Source organism: Schizophyllum commune (genome assembly GCF_000143185.2).
Source record: "Schizophyllum commune H4-8 unplaced genomic scaffold SCHCOscaffold_4, whole genome shotgun sequence".
NCBI lineage: Eukaryota > Fungi > Basidiomycota > Agaricomycetes > Agaricales > Schizophyllaceae > Schizophyllum > Schizophyllum commune.
The window spans coordinates 2,271,099-2,288,680 of record NW_026089541.1 but is presented as its reverse complement, the minus strand read 5'-3'; the positions used below and the strand labels follow the sequence as shown (position 1 = coordinate 2,288,680).

General features: G+C 56.9%; 9 protein-coding genes across 9 annotated transcripts; 3 read left to right on the top strand and 6 right to left on the bottom strand.

The window, feature by feature from the left end:
* Positions 1-513: 513 nt before the first annotated feature.
* On the bottom strand, positions 514-2,713 carry SCHCODRAFT_02665765 (class I glutamine amidotransferase-like protein; the record flags this gene model as incomplete). Its single annotated transcript, XM_003032796.2, has 7 exons — positions 514-1,185; positions 1,263-1,396; positions 1,461-1,594; positions 1,879-2,002; positions 2,065-2,235; positions 2,290-2,373; positions 2,428-2,713. 7 exons carry the CDS (start codon positions 2,711-2,713, stop codon positions 514-516), a joined length of 1,605 nt encoding a protein of 534 aa, XP_003032842.1.
* A 459-nt stretch (positions 2,714-3,172) lies between these two features.
* On the bottom strand, positions 3,173-5,629 carry SCHCODRAFT_02619359 (DWNN-domain-containing protein). Its single transcript, XM_003032795.2, has 8 exons — positions 5,364-5,629; positions 5,085-5,314; positions 4,898-5,028; positions 4,702-4,823; positions 4,466-4,649; positions 4,064-4,415; positions 3,391-4,010; positions 3,173-3,340 (listed from the first exon to the last, which is right to left on the bottom strand). Exons 1-7 carry the CDS (start codon positions 5,533-5,535, stop codon positions 3,471-3,473), a joined length of 1,731 nt encoding a protein of 576 aa, XP_003032841.2. The 5' UTR covers positions 5,536-5,629; the 3' UTR covers positions 3,173-3,340; positions 3,391-3,470.
* Positions 5,630-5,793: 164 nt separating this feature from the next.
* On the top strand, positions 5,794-6,876 carry SCHCODRAFT_02727902 (uncharacterized protein; the record flags this gene model as incomplete). Its single annotated transcript, XM_003033360.2, has 4 exons — positions 5,794-5,876; positions 5,932-5,972; positions 6,155-6,289; positions 6,338-6,876. 4 exons carry the CDS (start codon positions 5,794-5,796, stop codon positions 6,586-6,588), a joined length of 510 nt encoding a protein of 169 aa, XP_003033406.1. The 3' UTR covers positions 6,589-6,876.
* On the bottom strand, positions 6,353-7,157 carry SCHCODRAFT_02619356 (uncharacterized protein). Its single transcript, XM_050344928.1, has 3 exons — positions 7,006-7,157; positions 6,927-6,949; positions 6,353-6,852 (listed from the first exon to the last, which is right to left on the bottom strand). Exons 1-3 carry the CDS (start codon positions 7,104-7,106, stop codon positions 6,803-6,805), a joined length of 174 nt encoding a protein of 57 aa, XP_050201204.1. The 5' UTR covers positions 7,107-7,157; the 3' UTR covers positions 6,353-6,802.
* A 256-nt stretch (positions 7,158-7,413) lies between these two features.
* On the top strand, positions 7,414-9,155 carry SCHCODRAFT_02494378 (protein phosphatase 2A regulatory subunit PR55; the record flags this gene model as incomplete). The annotated part of the gene is made up of 8 exons (XM_003033359.2): positions 7,414-7,495; positions 7,579-7,676; positions 7,740-7,890; positions 7,940-8,233; positions 8,282-8,446; positions 8,499-8,760; positions 8,808-9,051; positions 9,114-9,155. The coding sequence occupies 8 exons, from the start codon at positions 7,414-7,416 to the stop codon at positions 9,153-9,155; spliced, it is 1,338 nt and encodes a 445-aa protein (XP_003033405.1).
* A 1,025-nt stretch (positions 9,156-10,180) lies between these two features.
* Positions 10,181-12,070, bottom strand: SCHCODRAFT_02619352 (pyridoxal phosphate-dependent enzyme, beta subunit). Its single transcript, XM_003032794.2, has 9 exons — positions 11,706-12,070; positions 11,519-11,656; positions 11,439-11,470; positions 11,346-11,387; positions 11,209-11,296; positions 11,089-11,150; positions 10,829-11,035; positions 10,459-10,775; positions 10,181-10,407 (listed from the first exon to the last, which is right to left on the bottom strand). Exons 1-9 carry the CDS (start codon positions 11,803-11,805, stop codon positions 10,305-10,307), a joined length of 1,089 nt encoding a protein of 362 aa, XP_003032840.1. The 5' UTR covers positions 11,806-12,070; the 3' UTR covers positions 10,181-10,304.
* Positions 12,071-12,552: 482 nt separating this feature from the next.
* SCHCODRAFT_02619350 (60S ribosomal protein L22) lies at positions 12,553-13,246 on the top strand. The gene is made up of 5 exons (XM_003033358.2): positions 12,553-12,635; positions 12,691-12,804; positions 12,853-12,904; positions 12,960-13,065; positions 13,119-13,246. The coding sequence occupies exons 1-5, from the start codon at positions 12,633-12,635 to the stop codon at positions 13,195-13,197; spliced, it is 354 nt and encodes a 117-aa protein (XP_003033404.1). The 5' UTR covers positions 12,553-12,632; the 3' UTR covers positions 13,198-13,246.
* A 111-nt stretch (positions 13,247-13,357) lies between these two features.
* On the bottom strand, positions 13,358-14,377 carry SCHCODRAFT_02619344 (uncharacterized protein). The gene has a single exon (XM_003032793.2). It carries the CDS (start codon positions 14,190-14,192, stop codon positions 13,497-13,499), a length of 696 nt encoding a protein of 231 aa, XP_003032839.2. The 5' UTR covers positions 14,193-14,377; the 3' UTR covers positions 13,358-13,496.
* A 254-nt stretch (positions 14,378-14,631) lies between these two features.
* On the bottom strand, positions 14,632-17,183 carry SCHCODRAFT_02619343 (acid protease). Its single transcript, XM_003032792.2, has 8 exons — positions 16,714-17,183; positions 16,490-16,664; positions 16,265-16,435; positions 16,128-16,215; positions 15,787-16,076; positions 15,566-15,725; positions 15,414-15,515; positions 14,632-15,359 (listed from the first exon to the last, which is right to left on the bottom strand). The coding sequence occupies exons 1-8, from the start codon at positions 16,948-16,950 to the stop codon at positions 14,930-14,932; spliced, it is 1,653 nt and encodes a 550-aa protein (XP_003032838.1). The 5' UTR covers positions 16,951-17,183; the 3' UTR covers positions 14,632-14,929.
* Positions 17,184-17,582: the final 399 nt, after the last annotated feature.

Sequence of the window (17,582 nt, the reverse complement as noted above, 5' to 3'; positions counted from 1 at the left end):
TCAGTCAGCAGCATCGTATGTATCGGGCCAGTCAAGGGCCAGTGGATCGGAAAGCGTGCCCCCTGTGTACTTATGGGGGAATCCCGTGTGACGCGTTACAAGTTGAACTTCAAGGCAGGGGTTACTGGCCGCGCTACACGTGCATCTCGGCCACTGAGCCTCGCTCGAAGTAACTTTTCCCTTGCGCACTGCTCAGAATTCATCCAACTTTGCAACCACGGTCTGGGACTTGCCACTCGCCCATGATTCTTCAAGTTGATGCACCAAGATGACACCAAGATGAAGGATTCGCGCATTTACGTGGGAAGTAAACAAGAACTAATGCAGTACAACACGAGGCATAGGATTTTGGTTCGGTACAATAGCGATTTCGTCCCGGATCCTTATCGAAGAGACATACAACTTGAACATGATTCCGGAAGACATAAATCTCCATATCTGCCGAGTCGTCGCGCCATGAGTTATGTGAACAAGGTTGGACTGCATCATGAATTACGCACCATCTGCAACGTACTAGTTCTTCAGCGCCGCACGGTAGTTCTGGACCTGGGTAGCCCAACGAAGCCTTCGGAACCAGTCGCCCTTTGAGCCGGCCGGTATCTTGATTTTTGTGAGGTATGCCCTGCCCCTCCGCGTGTGGGGGATGTAGTACATTTTGCGCACGCCATTAGTCCGTGCCTCGGTCTTATGGTGCCAGTAAAGCCTGACGCCATTTGCCGGAACCTGAGGTCGCGGAGCGCCATTTGGGAGAGGCCCGGGGTTGAGGTCGTCCACCATCATCTGACCGTAAACCCTCATCAGCGGCGGCGCAGGATTCACAGGATTATGCGGCCCACGCCAGCCAAAATCCATGACCGTGAGCGGAGGCGGCAGGAAGTAGTTGACCCACTCCACCAACCCCGTTACCCCGTTGTGCATGTAAACCTGGGAGTAGAGGTACACCCTGTTGTTGGCCAGGGTATGGGCTACTATCCTATGGGCGCCAAACTGGGGGACTCCATTTGGGTGCACTCTTTCGTTGAGCCAAACGTCGAACTGGACGCGACCTGGATAGAACTTCCCCGTGGCGCCCAAGAACCAGAAGGTGCGTGCCATAGCGGTGCGCGGCGTGAGAGATGCTGAGGTGGAGGATAGAGGGTGGTGGTGCGAGATATGTCGAAGGCGTGTTTGCTGAAGTCTGCTGTCCTATCGCAAGCCTTTTGTACCTGTCAGCCTCGCTTAGCGACGGATAATTCGCACGTCGATCGCGACGACGAACTCACCAGAACATGTTCGACTGAGTAGCTGTGTACGTCCTGTGCTCTGCCTTCCGTAAAGGCGTGAATGAGGAAGACGGAAAACCGGCTGGCAATCAAGCTTCGCGGAACCAAAGTGTTGGAACGACGGAGTTGCCATTCTGGGAACAATAAGAATTACGTGTTTGGAACAATTGGGACACGCCTTCTGAGCGACGGGCTCACCGTTTCTCGTGCGGTGTGCGGCTAGGCGTTCGATTTTCGCATCAAAAATGTGGAGCCTTGGGAAGGAAAATGCGTCTGGTGTCGGGCATACGTGAAGGTGATTAGTTTTGCGCGGAAGCCGAAGCCGGAGGAGCCTGATGCGTCGAGCTATCAGAACTGTTACAGCCCGCTTCACACCATTAGCCATTCCCCCGCAAAAAAAAGTCACCAGAAGACCGGTGCATCCGACGATGCCCTGGACCCTCACTTGCGCTTGAGGATAGAACTCTCCCACGACCGGTGCCACGTATCCTGCACTTAGTAGCCAGCCGCGCGTTGAAGTAGCCTAGGGAGAGATTGTATTCCACGAGAGTTGGGATTTCTTGGACCATAAGTTCGTTCCGCTTGACCTCGCAGTTCAAGGCGCGTCTACACCAACCCAAACACGGCCGCGAACTCGTCATCATCCTGCCCCTTCGCGCGCATCTCAATCACGTTCTGGATCGTCTGCGCGGTAGCCTCGTCTGCGATCTGCGTGACGAAAGCGCTCGCCATGTCTGCACCTGCATTGAGTTGAGTGGTGAGCTTCCAGTACATATCGCGAGTGTGCGAGGACTGAGCTTACCTGCCGTCACACCCGAGCTCGTCCAGAACTTGCCGTCCACAACCCAGCGGGCGCGCGCAACCCACTGGATGCTGTGCGAGGCTGTATCGGCCAGCATCTCCTTGAAGACAAATTTGTTGCCGGTGGCGCGCTTGCCGTCAAGGAGACCCGTGCGCGCGAGGACCCAGGAGCCTGTGCGCCTTCATTTAGTAACACGTGGAGCGACTAGTTCACGAGCAGACTTACCAGTACAGATCGTCAGAACGTACTTCGCCCCGGGCACCTGACGGATCAGGAAGTCGTTCAGCTCTTGCGGAACCTCCGGGATGCCTGTGTACCCATCGTTAGTTCCACGTCTTCAACTCCACGGCAGCAACTACTGACCTCCCGGCACCATGATGATATCGAACTGCTCCTTGGCCTCGCCGAACGTCTTGTCGGGCGTCAGTCGCGGACCCGCCTCGCCAGCATAACCCGGCGCGACAGGCTCGAGGGTGTGAGAAAGGTACGTGAAGGGCCCGAGCGTGGGCAGGCTATCCGCCTTCTCCTTGAACATGTAGGGCTTGGTCTTGGCGGAGAGCGCGGCGAGAAATTCGATGGGACCCTGGTAGTCGAGTGAGGTCATCCGGTTGTACATGCAGACCGCGACGGAGAGGGAAGACGAGGCCATCTTGCAATCGTGGGTCTGATGAGGGAGGTGCGAGTGGAATACAGTGAACGAAGAGCACAGAGGATGTGGCTTGTCGGAAACGAGAAAAAATAGAGAGCTTATAAGGTGGTGGTTCGCCGTCCGCGCATATCAGCGACACCGTACCATCGCCGCACCGCTGCCTGGACCTCTGTAGTCATGAAGACCGCAGTGCTGACTGAGAATCCTCAAGCGCCCATGGATGCGTACAAAGCATCCTCGGCCATGCCGCGCGTCGGATCGGCGCAGACGACGTCGAGCCACTTCAGATTGTATCGCACGAGTGAGAAAATCGCGCCGCAGACAACGGCAGACTTCTATGAGCGACTTCGCAAGGCCCCATGCTCGGCGTAAGGAGGTTCTGCGCGATGGTCGGAGGTCCTCAACTCAGCAATTCGGATTAAGACTGTAGTGCATCGTCAGAACAATCGCACCGCAGGGCAACGTGGAGCAGTACGCGGCGCGGCGGCAGCGCTTCAAGTCGAGGCAAGCGAAAACAGCATGCAGGTCGGTCGGGGTCACATTGACAAAATGGTCACCGGACTAGTGGGCCTGAATACATTTTAGGATGGTTCGAATGCGATGAGCGCTAGATTTTTGTGACGTAGACTAAAGTACAATCAGTGTGCCACCTACCCTGATGCGAATAGTACACGCACCTACACGCCTCTACGTCCAACGACACATCACAATTATCATAACACAAGCACCTTCAGAAAATACTTGCACCATACAGTGTCTAATACCTGGCTTGTTTCGAGTCCGCCTGCCCTGCCACCTCCGTAAAATCCGACGGGCGATCGCGCTTCAGCGGCCTCTTGTTCGCAGCCAGTCCACCATTGAACTGACTCCCATTGCCCCCAACCCATCCCGACTGCCCACCCATCATCCCATTGTTGCCCACAAAGCCCGACGGCCCGCCGTTGCCCACGAAACCAGACGCGCCGCCATTACCAGTGAACCCCGACTGCCCATTGCCAACAAAGCCGCTGCCGCCCCCGCCGACGAAGCCTGAGGCGCCGTACGCGGCGGCCATGGCCATGTTCTGCGCCTGCGCCTGCTGTGCGAGCGCACCCAGTGTCTGCGCCTGAGCGAGCTCCATCTGGAGTTGCTGCTGCTGCATCTCCGCGGTCTGGCGGACCTGGGGCGGCAGGTTGGGGTTTTGTAGGGCTTGGGAGACCTGCGTGATCTGCGCTTGAAGCTGTGGAATGTTCTGGCTGAGCATCTGCACCATTTGCTCGAGCTCGGAACCGGTGAGGCTGCCGGGGTCAACTTGGGTCTGGCAGGCTGGTCAGACGAAATAGAGGTTTGCGCTGGATGAGGATTACTAACCTGTTCCCCGTCTTCATGATTCTCTTCCCCTTCCTCGCCTTCGCCCTTCTTACTCTCCTCGATCGTCCGCTCGATGTAGTCCCATACCCGCGTCCGCGCGGGCTTGTCCACGAGCAACTTGTCGAGTGACGGAATCTTCTTCCCACAACTCGGACAGATGAAGTCGCGCTCGAGTAGGTGCGTCTGAATACACTCTTCGCAGTACGAGGTACCGCAGCACGGCGTCTTGACAGCGTCGCGGAAGAGCTTGTTGTCGATGGGGCACGACAGCGACTCGTCGCTGGGTGGTCGCTCGCGGACTTCCGCTTCCGTAAGCCCCTTCGGTCGTTGGACCTGCTTTTGCCAGGATGCCCTTGTTCCAAGTCAACAATAGAATGAGAAGCCAGATACGGCAGGGCTTACAAATCTGGCTGGGCAACGACGTAGCCACCCTCGGGGGTGACCATGACGCCCTGCCCGAGCGTCGCGCCGTCCGGGTTCTCGACGGCTTTGAGAAAACTGCGCGGGATACCCGTTGTACGCTTGATACGTGGCCGGTTGTCGTAGTCACGGTCGTTATTCGTAGGACAGTCCTTGATCCAATGTCCTACAAGTCTATGAGCAATCCGTCTTCCAGAGCCCGGAGCGCTTCGACTCACCTTTCTGCCCACACCTATAGCACACATAGCTTGCTGGCAGCGGCCTCTCTGGCGCCGCGTACGGTGTCCTGGGCTTGCCCCGTCCAGCGAAGCCTGTTCCGCGCAAAGGTACGTGCGCCGCACTGAAGGGGACAACAAAAGGATAACATGCATTAGAGGCGAGGCTACTACATGAAGGAGGGCTGATGATACGGACTGTGAGAGTTTCTCCTGCGCCTCTTCCCAGTTCGCTGTTTGTGTCTGGAACATGGCGGCGATCGCAGCTTCTTCGTCGTCCGTAGCGCCGGGGATAGAAGGAGGCATGGCGGGGGCGGGTGTGGCGGTGGACTGGAGCGCAGGGCTATATCAGTACACTGGAAGATCGGAAGTATAGTGGAACGCACATTGGCTTTTGCTTCGTCCTTTCCGTCGAAGCGCTTCGACATGGCGCCCTTGTACCATGTTGGGCCGCCCCCACCACCTCCGCCGCGTTGGTTCGACTCAGAGACAGGCAAATTGCCCCCTACGCCAGCAGTGTAGTATGCTGCCTTTCCCTTTCCAGGTCTTGCCGCAGGTCGCCGCTTCACGATGACTGATGAAGACCGAGGGATGATTGTGGTGTCGTCGGCGTACTCTGCATGACTGGTTAGGTTCTCCCCTTCGTACGATGTAGGCCCACGCACCTTCCTGGGTTGCCGGATTAAAGACATAGAGGTCAAAGTCGTTCGCTTTACTCATGTTATGCGCGAGGATGATCTCGCGCTTGAGGTCGAAGATGCTGATACCCGTGCCGTCGAAAGTGACGCGAGACTCATCTTTGCGAGACGCAAAGCGGTAAAAGACTGATGAGGCCATAATAGGGGGTGAGGAACGTATATATTCGTGGACACTAGAAGAACGATGGGAAGCCAACCGCGGAGACGCGGCGCAAAGATGAGGGGAGAGAACAAGGAGGGGTTTATTCAATTGTTGGCGTGCGACTTCATCGCGGCTTTCCGGACCGGAATCCCTTCCCCTCGATCGGTGGCTCACTTCCAGCGCGCTGCATTCATCGACAACCACCATCCTTCTAGGCTCAAGCATATCCTCACATCTACCCAAACTATACGCATCATGCCGAAGCCGTCTAGAGTGAAATGTCAGGTCTGCAATGAGACCGAATCCAAATACACTTGCTCTGTCTGCAGCATCGTATAGTCAGTGAGCTCGGAGTTTTCATGCAAGTCCCCTTCAATGCTCACGGAGGGCTAGTTGCTCTGTTCCATGTTATAAGCAACATAAGACATCCACATGTACTGCAGAGAAGCAAGCCTCCAGCAGCGCAGGACCTTCCACTCTACTCGGAGTTGGGCACAATAACACAGGTCCGTGTCATCCTCCTAAACTACCTACCCTGATTGATACGGTAAATTACTAGCAGAGGCGGAAAGGACACCAGCAGAACAAGGGACCACGGTAGAACAAGGACAAGAAGTTGTTCAAGACGAGAAGCCTCTCAAACCACTCACGTCACTTAAATGGCCATATGTACCAGAAGAGTCTGTATACCCCGACCCTCTTACGCGCGACGACCCAAAACCTCTCAGTCTCAGACAGTACGAGGGAATTGGTGCGCAAGTCAAGGACTTACAGATGATCATGACTGACTTGTCTTCAGCGACATCAAAGCCCCTGCGTGTTTTGTTGAATGAGCACCCCGGCCTGCGCGATACCCTGAGGCAGATAGACCAACTGCGAGGACAAGAGCGTGTTGACGCCCTGCACCGTGCACTGCGACTGAATCAAAGGGATGTAGAAGCAGATGTAGGGGAAGATGTGTTGCTTTTGCGGCAATTTGCCCAGGCGGTCGAGGACGCCATCCGCGGAGACCAACAAGACGGCTTGCGATTGCAATGGGGAGATGAATGAAAGAGAGTAGGCGAGGCGTTCCGAGGAGTAGGAGGTCTGGACTTGATCGTACATGTATTCGGGTGAAGCAGGCAGCCAGAGTCGCATACGGGGTCTAGACCGCTGTGGGGAACATGGCGATTTCGAAGTAAATTGATTGGTCTGCCTCCCGAGCGCCTGTAGAACGCGCGCGAAGTACGCCTTTATGGGTGTACGAATGTGCCCGCTTAGCCCTCTACAACTTCTCCTTCTCAATCTTGAGGTAGTACTCCTGCTCGAGCTTGCCTGAAGGTGGCGTGTCAGAACGCGTGCGGATGGAGGGTAGGGGGCGCCTGAGTCTTCTGATGCGCTGTACTCACGAGTGTGGAGGTGGTGGAGGTACCTGCGGGGGTGGTGTGAGTTGCTTGTTGGATTGCGAGAAATCCCGAATGGACGCACCAGTAGCCGTAGGCAGAGGTGACGCCGACGCTGAGCGCAAAGCTGAGGTCGAAGAAGAAGCGCTTGCGGAGCATGCCGGTAATGGGGGCGATGGCGGCCATTGCGGGCGCGAGTGTAGTGCAGACGACGACGATGAGGTGCGGAGAGAAGGATCACCGCGCCGAACGCGGGCTTTTCAGGCTGTTGACGGTTATTTATTCCGGAGGCCCCGCTGACATAACGGCGGCGGCTCGTTTCCTGAAGCGTGCGTTACGTGCTTGTTCTCCTCCATCACCCGCCGGAAAGCCCGCCAGCGACACATCTCGACCGCAAAAGTAGGCGGCAATATCGCAGGAAATTAGTAGCATGCTCACCGCTGCTCCCAGCGCCCAGAATCAGCCCTCGATCTCCGTATCTCACCGCGCATCCATGGAAGACCCATCATCGTCTGGGGGCTGGCGATTCGCCCAGTGCTTCGGTGACAAGGGAGAGGTTGAGGATATCACCGAGGGTGCGTTTTCCAGCCAGCGGGACCGCGACCGACACGCGTCACCGCCCCCCGCGACCGCCGTCACTCACCCACGCGTCTAACAGCCGATATCATATCCACCGTCGAGTTTGACTCTACGGGCAACTACCTCGCTACGGGAGACAAGGGCGGGCGTGTTGTGCTCTTCGAGCGGAACGAATCTGTGTGTGACTATCGCGAACGCCCGTGTGGCGAATGCTGATTGATGCGCGCGCGCCCTATGCAGAAGAAGGGCTGCGAGTACAAGTTCTACACCGAGTTTCAGTCTCACGAACCGGAATTCGACTACTTGAAATCACTCGAGATAGAGGAGAAGATCAACAAAATCAAGTGGTGTAAGCGTCAGAACCAGGCGCATTTCCTCTTGTCGACGAATGGTGCGTGGCCTAGTAGCGCGCGCAAATACATGACTGATCTTTCCTTTAGACAAGACCATCAAGTTGTGGAAGGTGTTCGAGAAGTCATTGAAGGTGGTATCCGAGTCGAACCACTATGACGGCCAACGGCAATTACCCCCACCTGCACACTCCAGCCACCTGCGTCTACCGCGGATGACGCAGCAGGACAACATTATCGCGGCAGTGCCACGAAAAGTGTATGCCAATGCGCACGCGTATCACATACACTCGATTTCCGTGAATTCCGATCAGGAGACGTACATTTCTGCCGATGATCTGAGGATCAACTTGTGGAACCTGAACATTTCCGACCAGAGCTTCAGTGCGTGGCCGCATTTGTACTGCTTTTGCTCGTACTAACGTGTTGCAGACATCGTCGACATCAAGCCGGTGAACATGGAGGAACTTACGGAGGTCATCACTGCCACCGAGTTCCACCCTTCACATTGCAACCTCTTCATGTACTCGAGCTCCAAGAGCAACATTAAGCTCGCCGACATGCGCGAGGCCGCGCTTTGCGACCGACACGCCAAATGTGTGTCTACCGGGTCAGTGACTCGCCACAATTTGCTGACTACGCGTTCCAGGCTTCGAGGAGGAAGAGGACCCGACAACGCGATCCTTCTTCTCCGAGATCATATCGTCGATCTCCGATGTCAAGTTCAGCCACGACGGACGATACATCTTATCGCGTGACTACCTGAACTTGAAGATCTGGGACATCAACATGGAGTCGCGACCCCTCAAGACGATCCCAATCCACGACCACCTGAGGGGCAAGCTCTGCGACTTGTATGAGAACGACTGCATCTTCGACAAGTTTGAGTGTATCTGGAGCGGGGACGACAAGTGCGTCTTATCGCTACCGCATGCGACCCTCTGCTGACATCATGCAGGAACGTGCTGACGGGCTCCTACCACAACTACTTCCGCATATACGACACGGACACGCTGAACGATGTCGTCTTGCAAGCCGACAAGTCCGCTTTCAAGGCGAAGAAGATTGGCGGCCCGTTACCCGGCAAGCCTGGCGCGAAGAACCGGCCGGGAGGACTGCGGGACGCTATGCAGCTGGAGACTCTGGACTTCAACAAGAAGATTCTCCATGCGAGCTGGCATCCAAGGGAGTACACGATCGCCGTGCGTGACTCCTTTTGCTGCCCTGTGTGCGCGTTTGCTGACGGTCAGCGGGTCTTTGACAGATCGCGGCGACGAACAACCTCTTCCTGTACAGCGCCGCGTAACGTCCTCATCCGCACGCTCATGCTCGGCCTGCCGAATAGACGGTCACGATCACGGCTCGACGACATCTACACACACTTACGCACGCACGCACTTTGACGCCCACATCCTCTTTCTCCGTTTCATCCTCATCCTCTACCCCCATCGCACATCGGGAACTCACCCATCCGCACGTCGGGAATCCACCATCCGCACGCCAGGGACCTTATCCTCCACTTTTATCTATCGACCCCGGTCTTCTTTCCTGTATCGCACGTACAAGTATCCCCTATCCTCGCTCGTTACGGTATAATGCCCTTCGTACGCCCACGTCTTTTCTAATCTTTCTCGTGCGGGTGGGAGTGTGGGGTAGCCTGGCATTGAGCGGGAAGGCCGATTTCCGACCTTGCGCCGGCGATCGCGTCGTCTCTGCTTCCTTCGCTGTGTTGTTGTGCTTCTACTGCTGCCGCCGCTGCAACGCGGTACCGCGCCCCATGCCCCCGCCTACCCCTTTCTTTCTATTTCTACCTACATGCCGCATCCCCCATACCGCATATACTTACCCTACTGCCCCCGTCCATTGTGCTGTTGCTGTCTCTGTGTCATTTGTTTTTGGGTCGTGGTCGTCTCCCGTCTTTCTCGTGCTGGACGCTGGCATGGCTCGGTCGTTCGCGTCGTTGTCTTGCGTTCGCATAGGCACGATTGTCTGTCGGCTGGCGCGGACTCGTCGTTGGTTGTCTGGCGCTCGGTCGCCTCGCGCATAGCTACTCATCGCCCGCATACCTACCTACTTGTAGAAGACTGTTACATATATACTGGTGGAAGTGAAGAAGAATCAATGCAAGAAGTTTTTATCTCATCAGCTTGAGTGGATGGATGACCCTTCGCGGGGGAAAACAAACTAGCGCGCCTCGAGGCTGAGAACATAGCAAGGTGGCTTTACACTTGCAAGTATACGCAGATATATTAGCCTTCTCTGCTTCACTTTCACTGACAGGCCTGCTTCGGGTCTTGTTCCCTGCATCTGTGACTATTGAAAGTCCTGATAGACCGGCACGAATCCTTCGACAGCTCTACGTGTACAATATGGGGGATAGGTGTACAGGATAATCTACTGAAACTCTTAGGCGGTGTCCATGTCCTCTCTTCAAGGCGCGAGACTCGTCCGCGAATTACTTCTTGCCCAAGATACCAGCAATGGCTCCCGCGAGCGGCGAGGGCTCCTGCTCGAGTGCCATCTTCAGGAACCACGGCTTGCTCATGTAGTTGCGGATCCTGCAAAGCCATCAGTCATCGCCTCCCACCGCGTACATCGATTTCGCTCACCCATCCGGCAGCACGACCACCACATTCTTCCCTTCCGTCTCCGCCACCTTCCGCCCCTCCTCCGTATCACGCAGCCACTGCATCGCTCCGGCCAGCGCAGCGCCGCTGCTCCCGCCCACGAGCAGACCCTCGAGCCGCATGAGCGACTTGGCGTGCTCGAACGAGTCCTCGTCGGCGGTCTTCTCCCAAAAGTCAACGACGCCGGGCGCGCGGGAGAGGACCTCGGGGATGAAGTCGTAGCCGATACCCTCCACGACGTACGGGTCGCCGGCGGAGGAGGCGTTGAGAGTCTCGGGGAGCGCGAGGATGCTGCCTTTCTGCGAGGAAAATGAGATCGGGATACATGAAGATGAGGTAGGGAAAGACATACGGGGTCGACACCGATGACGGCACATTCTTTGTTATGCGTCTTCTTGATCGCGTTCGAAATGCCGGTGACAGTTCCGCCTGTACCGGCACCTGCGACAAGGACGTCGACCTTGCCGGTAGAGGGATTCAGAGGCGTCGATGGCGTGTTGACTACCGCCTCAATAATCTCCGGGCCCGTAGTCAACTCGTGCGCCAAGGGATTGTTGACCTGCGAACGTGCGTTCAGTGGGTAGGAATGGATGATAATGTATAAGATCGCACATTGCGATATTGGTCTAGGATGATTGCATGGGGAATTTCACGTTGCAAGCGCCTGGCCACTCCTAGAGTCGTTAAGGAATTCAGCCACGAGAGGGGTATGGGAGCAGTTTGATGGGCTACCTATGTGGCTATCGGGGGAGTCCCAGGCGGCTTCGGTAGGTGTGCGGACAACCTCGGCGCCTAGGGCGCGCAAGGCAGCCTCTTTCTCCTGCACATAGAGTGAGATTGGTTCCAAGGAGTGGAGGGAAGAGGCGCACGATAGACATCTTGTTCGGGAGGGTGATGATCACCGAGTACCCCTGCCCTATAGTATTCAGCATCCATAGTGCAAAGCGTGCTGCCGTCAATACCTTTATCGCGCACGCCAATGCCAGACCAATGCCTAGCACATCGTCAGAGAGGACTCACTACACGGTGACAGGATACGCACCAGTATTGCCAGATGTTGGCTCGATTACCACGCTCTTGCCTGGAATGAGCTTCCCCTCCTTCTCCGCGGCTTCAACCATCGCCTTTGCAATGCGGTCCTTGACGGAGCCGCCAGCGGAGACGTATTCTACCTTGCCCACTGTTCGCCATGTCAGCCTTCTCGCCAAGTCTGATCACATAGCACGCACGGAGATTGCACTTCAGCCCCGCCTGCTGCGCCACCCTATCCAGCCGTATGAGGGGAGTGTGACCTACAGCGCCGAGGGCGTTGTCGATGATTTGAGCCATGGCGAGTGTGGTAGAAGATGAGTAAAGAGAGGTATATGTTCGTGAGAGGAGAAGAGGAGACGCTGAGAGCAAACTTCCGAGGCTATATACGGCCGGATCCAATCGAGCGGGCACGTCAGATGGGCTCCGGTTGATGCAAGATTGACGGCGTGACGCTGGGCCGATTCGAGGCACAAACCCAGAGCTGGCTCACTTCAGGAGCTTTCAGGCCTTCGCAGGGAGCCTTCGTCGCACACAGAACCAGATGGGAGGATGGAGATGGGCGGGGTAAGAAGTGTCGGAACGTGGCGGCCATTACCTCCGTCTCACTCGGGTGCGATTAGCAGTGGAGATAATCGCGTGGCAACGGACCGAATGCCGTCCCCGGGATTGAAGAGGAACGCAGAGGAACACTCGATGTAAGGGATGGCGTTGAGCAGCGTGCAATAGATTCGTTTGGTACTCCTCTAGATGAAACAAATTTAAGTACAATTCCTCGAGCAAAGCAAAAGCTCCATTGTGAATCTGAACTGGGATTGCGAGGCTTTACGATGATGGACAGAGATTTACAGACGTAGTCTAAGCATAGAATAGAAGCTCAATCATTGAATCGCCATTTGAGACGCAGTTTTAAGCGGAAAGAGTGACAAGGATGCGCGCAAGTCAGGCTTGGCTAAGTTCAACCACAATGTGCATGACCGTGAGAGAGTAACCGGCAACAACCGGAGACTGTACAGTTATCCCGAAAAGTCAATCTTTGTTCCCCGACGCGCCTTTCCCCACACCCTCGTCCCCCTCACCTTACAGCTTTGCTGAGTCCCCTTCTCAGTAGGCATATATAAATCAAGATGGTTTGTGCTGTCCGATCACATATTTGAACGCGTTCTGAAAGTTGCATGCGCATAGGTTAAGCCCACGACCTCCCCCAAGCAGAAGTTCATCATCGACATCTCGAAGCCCTCAGAGGAGGGTATCTTCGATGGTGCCGAGTTTGAGAAGTTCTTGCACGACCACATCAAGGTATGCCTTGACTTGATCCGTGTAGACAATCATACTGACGGGAAGCAGGTCGAGGGTAAGGCTGGCAACCTCGGGGACGCCATCAAGGTCACCCGCGATGGTGCGTATTTGTCCATAGCTTGATGAGTCCCCCCCTCAACATACAACTCTTTCAGGCAAGAAGAAGGTCATCGTGACCGCCAACATCCCCTTCTCCAAGCGCTACCTCAAGTACCTCACGAAGAAGTACCTCAAGAAGAGCGGCACCCGCGACTTCATTCGGTGCGTTGACCCACGTTTCCCATCTGAACGATCACGCTCATATCGCTATTCAGTGTTGTTGCCACCTCCAAGGACAACTACACCCTCAAGTTCAGCAACACCCTTGAGGAGGAGGAGGATGACGAGGAGTAGATGCTTCCGCTTACTATGCCACATGCAATACATGCATCATGACCGACAACAACCCTTGTGTGACGCTCAAAAACTTCGGATAGACTCACCTTCCAGCCAAGACTCGTCCTATGCTATCGCGCGTTCTCCTGTCTCTCCTGCCCGCTCGTACGCGAACCGCAAGGCCAGACCTAGCTTCGCCGGCATGCTCTGTGCACACAGACTGAATTATGATGCTGATTACATTATATAGATATCAATCCTCCACCACTCGACAAACCCTCCAGAGCACCTCAGAAAATAAAATAACGACCGACAGTTTATTGGGCGCCCAAAGCCTCCTTGGCTTTGTTCCAGTAATCGATTCTTCCTTGGTCGACCGTGGTACCGATGCAGTCCGTGATGTACACCGACCAGCCGTCCTGGGTACCCGACTGCACCCCCTCGCGCACCGTTTCGTCGCACTGGCTCGTGAGGAACCACGCCGCCGACGCGAAGCTCGGCCCATCCGGGCTCACAAGCTCGAGGATCCCATCCGCGCCACCAGTCGAATTCGCGGTGTTGACCTTGTTGTCACCAAACAGCTCCCGCGCGTACATCTCGTTGTACGTCGCGGACTGCATGTTCCGCGTGCCCTTCCCCGGCGTGTGCACGGTCTCGCCCGCGACGAAGTGGCCCCAGTTGTACTTGAACTCGCCGCTCTCGTAGAGCATGAGGGAAATGACGGCCGCCTGCTCGTTCGTGTTGTTGAGCGCGTAGGTGGCGAAGGAGTCGAGGATAGGCTGCGCGGCCTGCGAGGCGACGCGGCACTCGTCGGGGTACTTGGCGCCGACGCATGAGTTGGTGTTGGGAGCCATCGCGAGGAGCTGCGTAGTGAGCGCGTCCGCTGTGCTGTTGTCGGCGCGGGGGCTGACGCCGCCACCCGGGGTGTGCGAGACGCGAGGCGCCTTCACTGGGCGGAAGGGCGCGGCGAAAGCGGTAGTGAAAAAGAGCGTGAAGAGTAGCAAGGACTGCATGTTCGTGAGCGTGGCAGACTGCACACTGAGTGTGGCGGGTTGAGGGCAGGTGGACCGTCGGAAGAAACACCTGCAGGACCTCCTGAGCTTTTATAGCCCGTTGGCTATCTGCAGGTCTAGCCGAAGGGACGGCCGCAGGCAGTGATCTGCAATGCAAAGATGGTTATGAATAAACGGTCATGCAGGTCATACGCCGCATCTTTGACACACAAAGAAGGATTTGCGGAGGCGGAGGGAGGTGGCACTGGCAAAAGCGGGCGTGTATGCGGACGGAGGATCGGAACACTGCACAAGGACGGGCACGTCCAGGCTATTTCTCGCGATCCACGAGAGCAGATCGACGGAGATGAGCAAACCCACTTGCGAGAGAAGGGCCGATCTTAAAGACGCTCTGCGCTTGTACGAAGCGGCCTTTGCCGTGCCTTGTCCTTCACATTCAGTCGAGTCGATTCTGAGAGTCAACGTCTTCAACATAAATAAGCACAGCACAATAAAAACTCCTAAAACTACAAAGCACACAAGACATCCTAGAGTGCGACAGAAAGGCCTGCCCTCTGTCGACCGAAGCCGCCAGTAAACAAACACCCATCTTTATACACCAAGGTCGTGAAGGTCATAAGCATGCCTGCGCGGTGGTGAGGTTTGGATGGGCGCCGACGCGGGAATGGGGGTATGCATTGCAGTCGTAGGAAGGGGAAAGCCTGCGCTCGGGGGTATGACTTCGAGGATCGGGCAACTTAGTTCTTCTGGTCGTTGCCGTTGTTGAACCAGGGGAACCAGTTCCACCAGTTGCCGCTGTCGTCGCCGTTGTCAGAAGAGCCGGGCCACTGGCCCCCGGGGGCGCTAGAGCCAGAGGACCCGGAAGCGGCGGGGGCGGACGCGGGCGCGCTGGGGGAGGACTCGACGGGCGCGGAGGCGGAGTTGGCGGGAGCAGACTCCGACGCAGAGTCAGAGCCGGCGGGCTCAGACGCGGACTCGGTAGCGCTAGCTGACCCGGACTCAGAGGCGGTTACCGACGCAGAGGCGGGCGCAGAGCCGGACGCGCTGGCGGAGCTGGACGGCGCGGCGCTCGACGAGGAGTTGCCGCTTGAGCCAGAGCCGGAGAGCGCGGCGAAGCCGACCGCGTTCTGCTCGAAGTCGAATACCGTGTAGACGTTCTTCATGAAGCTGTGTGATGGTGTGAGCTTCCCATGGCAGGAGAAGAATGCGTAGGATACTCACGCGTCACCGATGAGCCAGGTGTTGTCGCCGAGGCCTAGGTCCTGGCCAGCGAGGGCACCAACGCAGTCAGAGCTGCCCTGTTCGGTCTTGCCGAGGTTGAAGCTACGTATCCGTATGAGTTAATTGCTCCAGGAGCATGACAGAGAACTCACTTCTCAGCAGTGACCTCCCAGTCCTTGCCACCCCAGTTGAACGCCACAGTCGGCGCAGAGTCGCAAGGGAAGGTGTACATGCCGTTCGCCTCATCGTAGGTCGTGCTACCCTCGATGCTCGAGTACACCTGCTTCACGACCTCAGGCGGGCCGTACATAACTACCGTAACCCATCAGCACATTTCTCCCCTACAGCCGCAAGGCTAGAGCAAGAAACTCACTCGTCGTGCCAGAGTCGATGATGGTCTCGAAGTCCTGCGCAGCGGCCTGGCCGTTCATGTTGAGCGTCGCGCCGGTCGTGAGCCAGTAGCCCTCCGACGGGTCGGTCTCGTGGTACTCAAAGTCGCCCGTGTAGAGCTTCTCGTTCGTGCCGCCGACGAAGAGCTCGGAGCCCTGCTCGGCGAGGTAGAAGCCGAAGGAGTTGCTCGCGACAGCACCCTGCTTCTGCGCGTTCGTGAACCACGGGTCCTGCTTGAGGTTGCTGATCGTGGGGTACGCCATGCCGAGGATACTAGGGCATTATTAGCACAAGTGCGCAGGCGGGGGCAATGCGAGTACATACCCATCGATGGGATCGTCAGCAAAGCTGTCCGAGAGCTCGGACACGGGGGAGAAGAATTGGTTCTCGGCGGATACGCCACCGACGGTCACTAAACAAAACTCAGTCGCTGCGTATGCACGGCATTTCCTCCTGCTTACCGGTGTCCTTGCGGATAGGGCCAGACACGTTGGAACCGTCACCGTACTGGATCTGGAATTCGCCATCGGCCTCGGCGCTGGTGGAGGACGCGCTCGCGTCGTACTTGTCCTTGGACGAGCAAGTGGTCGACGAGCACTCGGACGAGGGGACCCAGAGGTCCGCAGAGCCGGCTGCGCGATGTCGTAAGACAAAAGAATAGAACAATAGACTAGAATAACACGCACTATCGAAGACAACGTAGAAGTCCTGGGCGGGCGTGCCGACCGAGATAGAGCCGGGCCACTCGACCTCCTCTTCGTCAGTGAGCTCGACAGCCTGGCGCTTCTTGAGCGCGGCACGCTGCTCGAGGTTACGCTTTACTGGCAGGGGGATACGCGCGACATCTTTGATGGCCGCACCCTAGTCAATCGTGAGTGGGTGCATTTGATAGATCTCGCGATGCGCGTACCTTGCGCAGGGCAGACTCGCCGACGTTCGCGATGAGGTTGACGAGGTTCTGGCGGTGCTTGTTCTGGGTGAGGACCGTGAGCTGGATGGCGCGGTCGTGGTCGAAGATGCCGTCGTCCGTGGTCAGCTTGGCGCGGCGGCGGATGGGCACGGACTGGCCCGCGGGGAGCGTGACGGGGATCGCAGCCGCGGAGAGCGCGAGGGAGACAGTGGCAAGCAGCGAGTAGTACGCAAACATGGTAAGGTTGGTCGTTCTGTCAGAAAAGCTGGTTACAAGTGAGTGTCAGGTGTCAGGCGCGCCTTCAGCTCGCTGAAGGTTGGGCAACAGAGAAAGAATGAAAGACGAGGACGATGACCGGAGAGAGAGAGATGAGGGAGAAGTGCGGGCACGGGGCCAGCTCTTTATCACCCTTTCTCCCGCCGTGCGGGATCGCACATGACATCAACAGCACGAGGCACCTATGCTGGACGTGGCAACCGTTGTCCGGCCCATGTCAGTCGAGTCCGCCGGGTCGTCGCCAGGTGTGTAAAATGAATCGCTGCCGCGGGGGCCGCAGCGAGCAGTGCCAAGGCACACCTCGAATCATCCGCAGAGCAATACATCTTGGCGTTCTTCTCTCACCATGCTCGCGGTGCGGACGCGTTTGAGACGGGTGGGACCACCTTGAGCTCGCTCGAGGGCTACCGGAAGGGTGTGGTACGCCTCCTTCCCGCTTGTGCGCATGGGTACCCGTGTTCACGGATCCGGGCTCGGGAGACGGTCTTTGCGGAGAAACTCTCGGCATACAGCCTTCCTGCCTTCAACGAAGCTCCCGCATAGGTTCTTTTCGCACTGAAGGGGAGTCAGAGAGGAGTTCAGCTACATAAGCT

Bases quoted from the DNA above. Each gene is read 5' to 3' on its own strand.
- SCHCODRAFT_02619344 (XM_003032793.2), bottom strand. From the start codon at position 14,192: ATGCAGTCCTTGCTACTCTTCACGCTCTTTTTCACTACCGCTTTCGCC.
- SCHCODRAFT_02619356 (XM_050344928.1), bottom strand. From the start codon at position 7,106: ATGGCCGCCATCGCCCCCATTACCGGCATGCTCCGCAAGCGCTTCTTC. The intron at 6,950-7,005 runs GTGCGTCCATTC...CCACCCCCGCAG, and splicing joins ACCTCTGCCTACGGCTACTG to GTACCTCCACCACCTCCACA. The intron at 6,853-6,926 runs GTGAGTACAGCG...CGCCACCTTCAG, and splicing joins CCTCCACCACCTCCACACTC to GCAAGCTCGAGCAGGAGTAC.
- SCHCODRAFT_02619350 (XM_003033358.2), top strand. The intron at 12,805-12,852 runs GTATGCCTTGAC...GACGGGAAGCAG, and splicing joins TCTTGCACGACCACATCAAG to GTCGAGGGTAAGGCTGGCAA. The intron at 12,905-12,959 runs GTGCGTATTTGT...CAACTCTTTCAG, and splicing joins CATCAAGGTCACCCGCGATG to GCAAGAAGAAGGTCATCGTG.
- SCHCODRAFT_02619352 (XM_003032794.2), bottom strand. From the start codon at position 11,805: ATGGCTCAAATCATCGACAACGCCCTCGGCGCTGTAGGTCACACTCCC. The intron at 11,297-11,345 runs GTGCGCCTCTTC...CTCTATGTGCAG, and splicing joins TCCCGAACAAGATGTCTATC to GAGAAAGAGGCTGCCTTGCG. The intron at 10,408-10,458 runs GTGAGCGAAATC...ATGGCTTTGCAG, and splicing joins GTGGTCGTGCTGCCGGATGG to GATCCGCAACTACATGAGCA.
- SCHCODRAFT_02619343 (XM_003032792.2), bottom strand. From the start codon at position 16,950: ATGTTTGCGTACTACTCGCTGCTTGCCACTGTCTCCCTCGCGCTCTCC. The intron at 16,077-16,127 runs GTATGTACTCGC...ATAATGCCCTAG, and splicing joins GCTGACGATCCCATCGATGG to TATCCTCGGCATGGCGTACC. The intron at 15,360-15,413 runs GTGAGTATCCTA...ACCATCACACAG, and splicing joins ACCTGGCTCATCGGTGACGC to CTTCATGAAGAACGTCTACA.
- SCHCODRAFT_02619359 (XM_003032795.2), bottom strand. From the start codon at position 5,535: ATGGCCTCATCAGTCTTTTACCGCTTTGCGTCTCGCAAAGATGAGTCT. The intron at 5,315-5,363 runs GTGCGTGGGCCT...CCAGTCATGCAG, and splicing joins TAATCCGGCAACCCAGGAAG to AGTACGCCGACGACACCACA. The intron at 4,416-4,465 runs GTAAGCCCTGCC...ACTTGGAACAAG, and splicing joins GTCGTTGCCCAGCCAGATTT to GGCATCCTGGCAAAAGCAGG.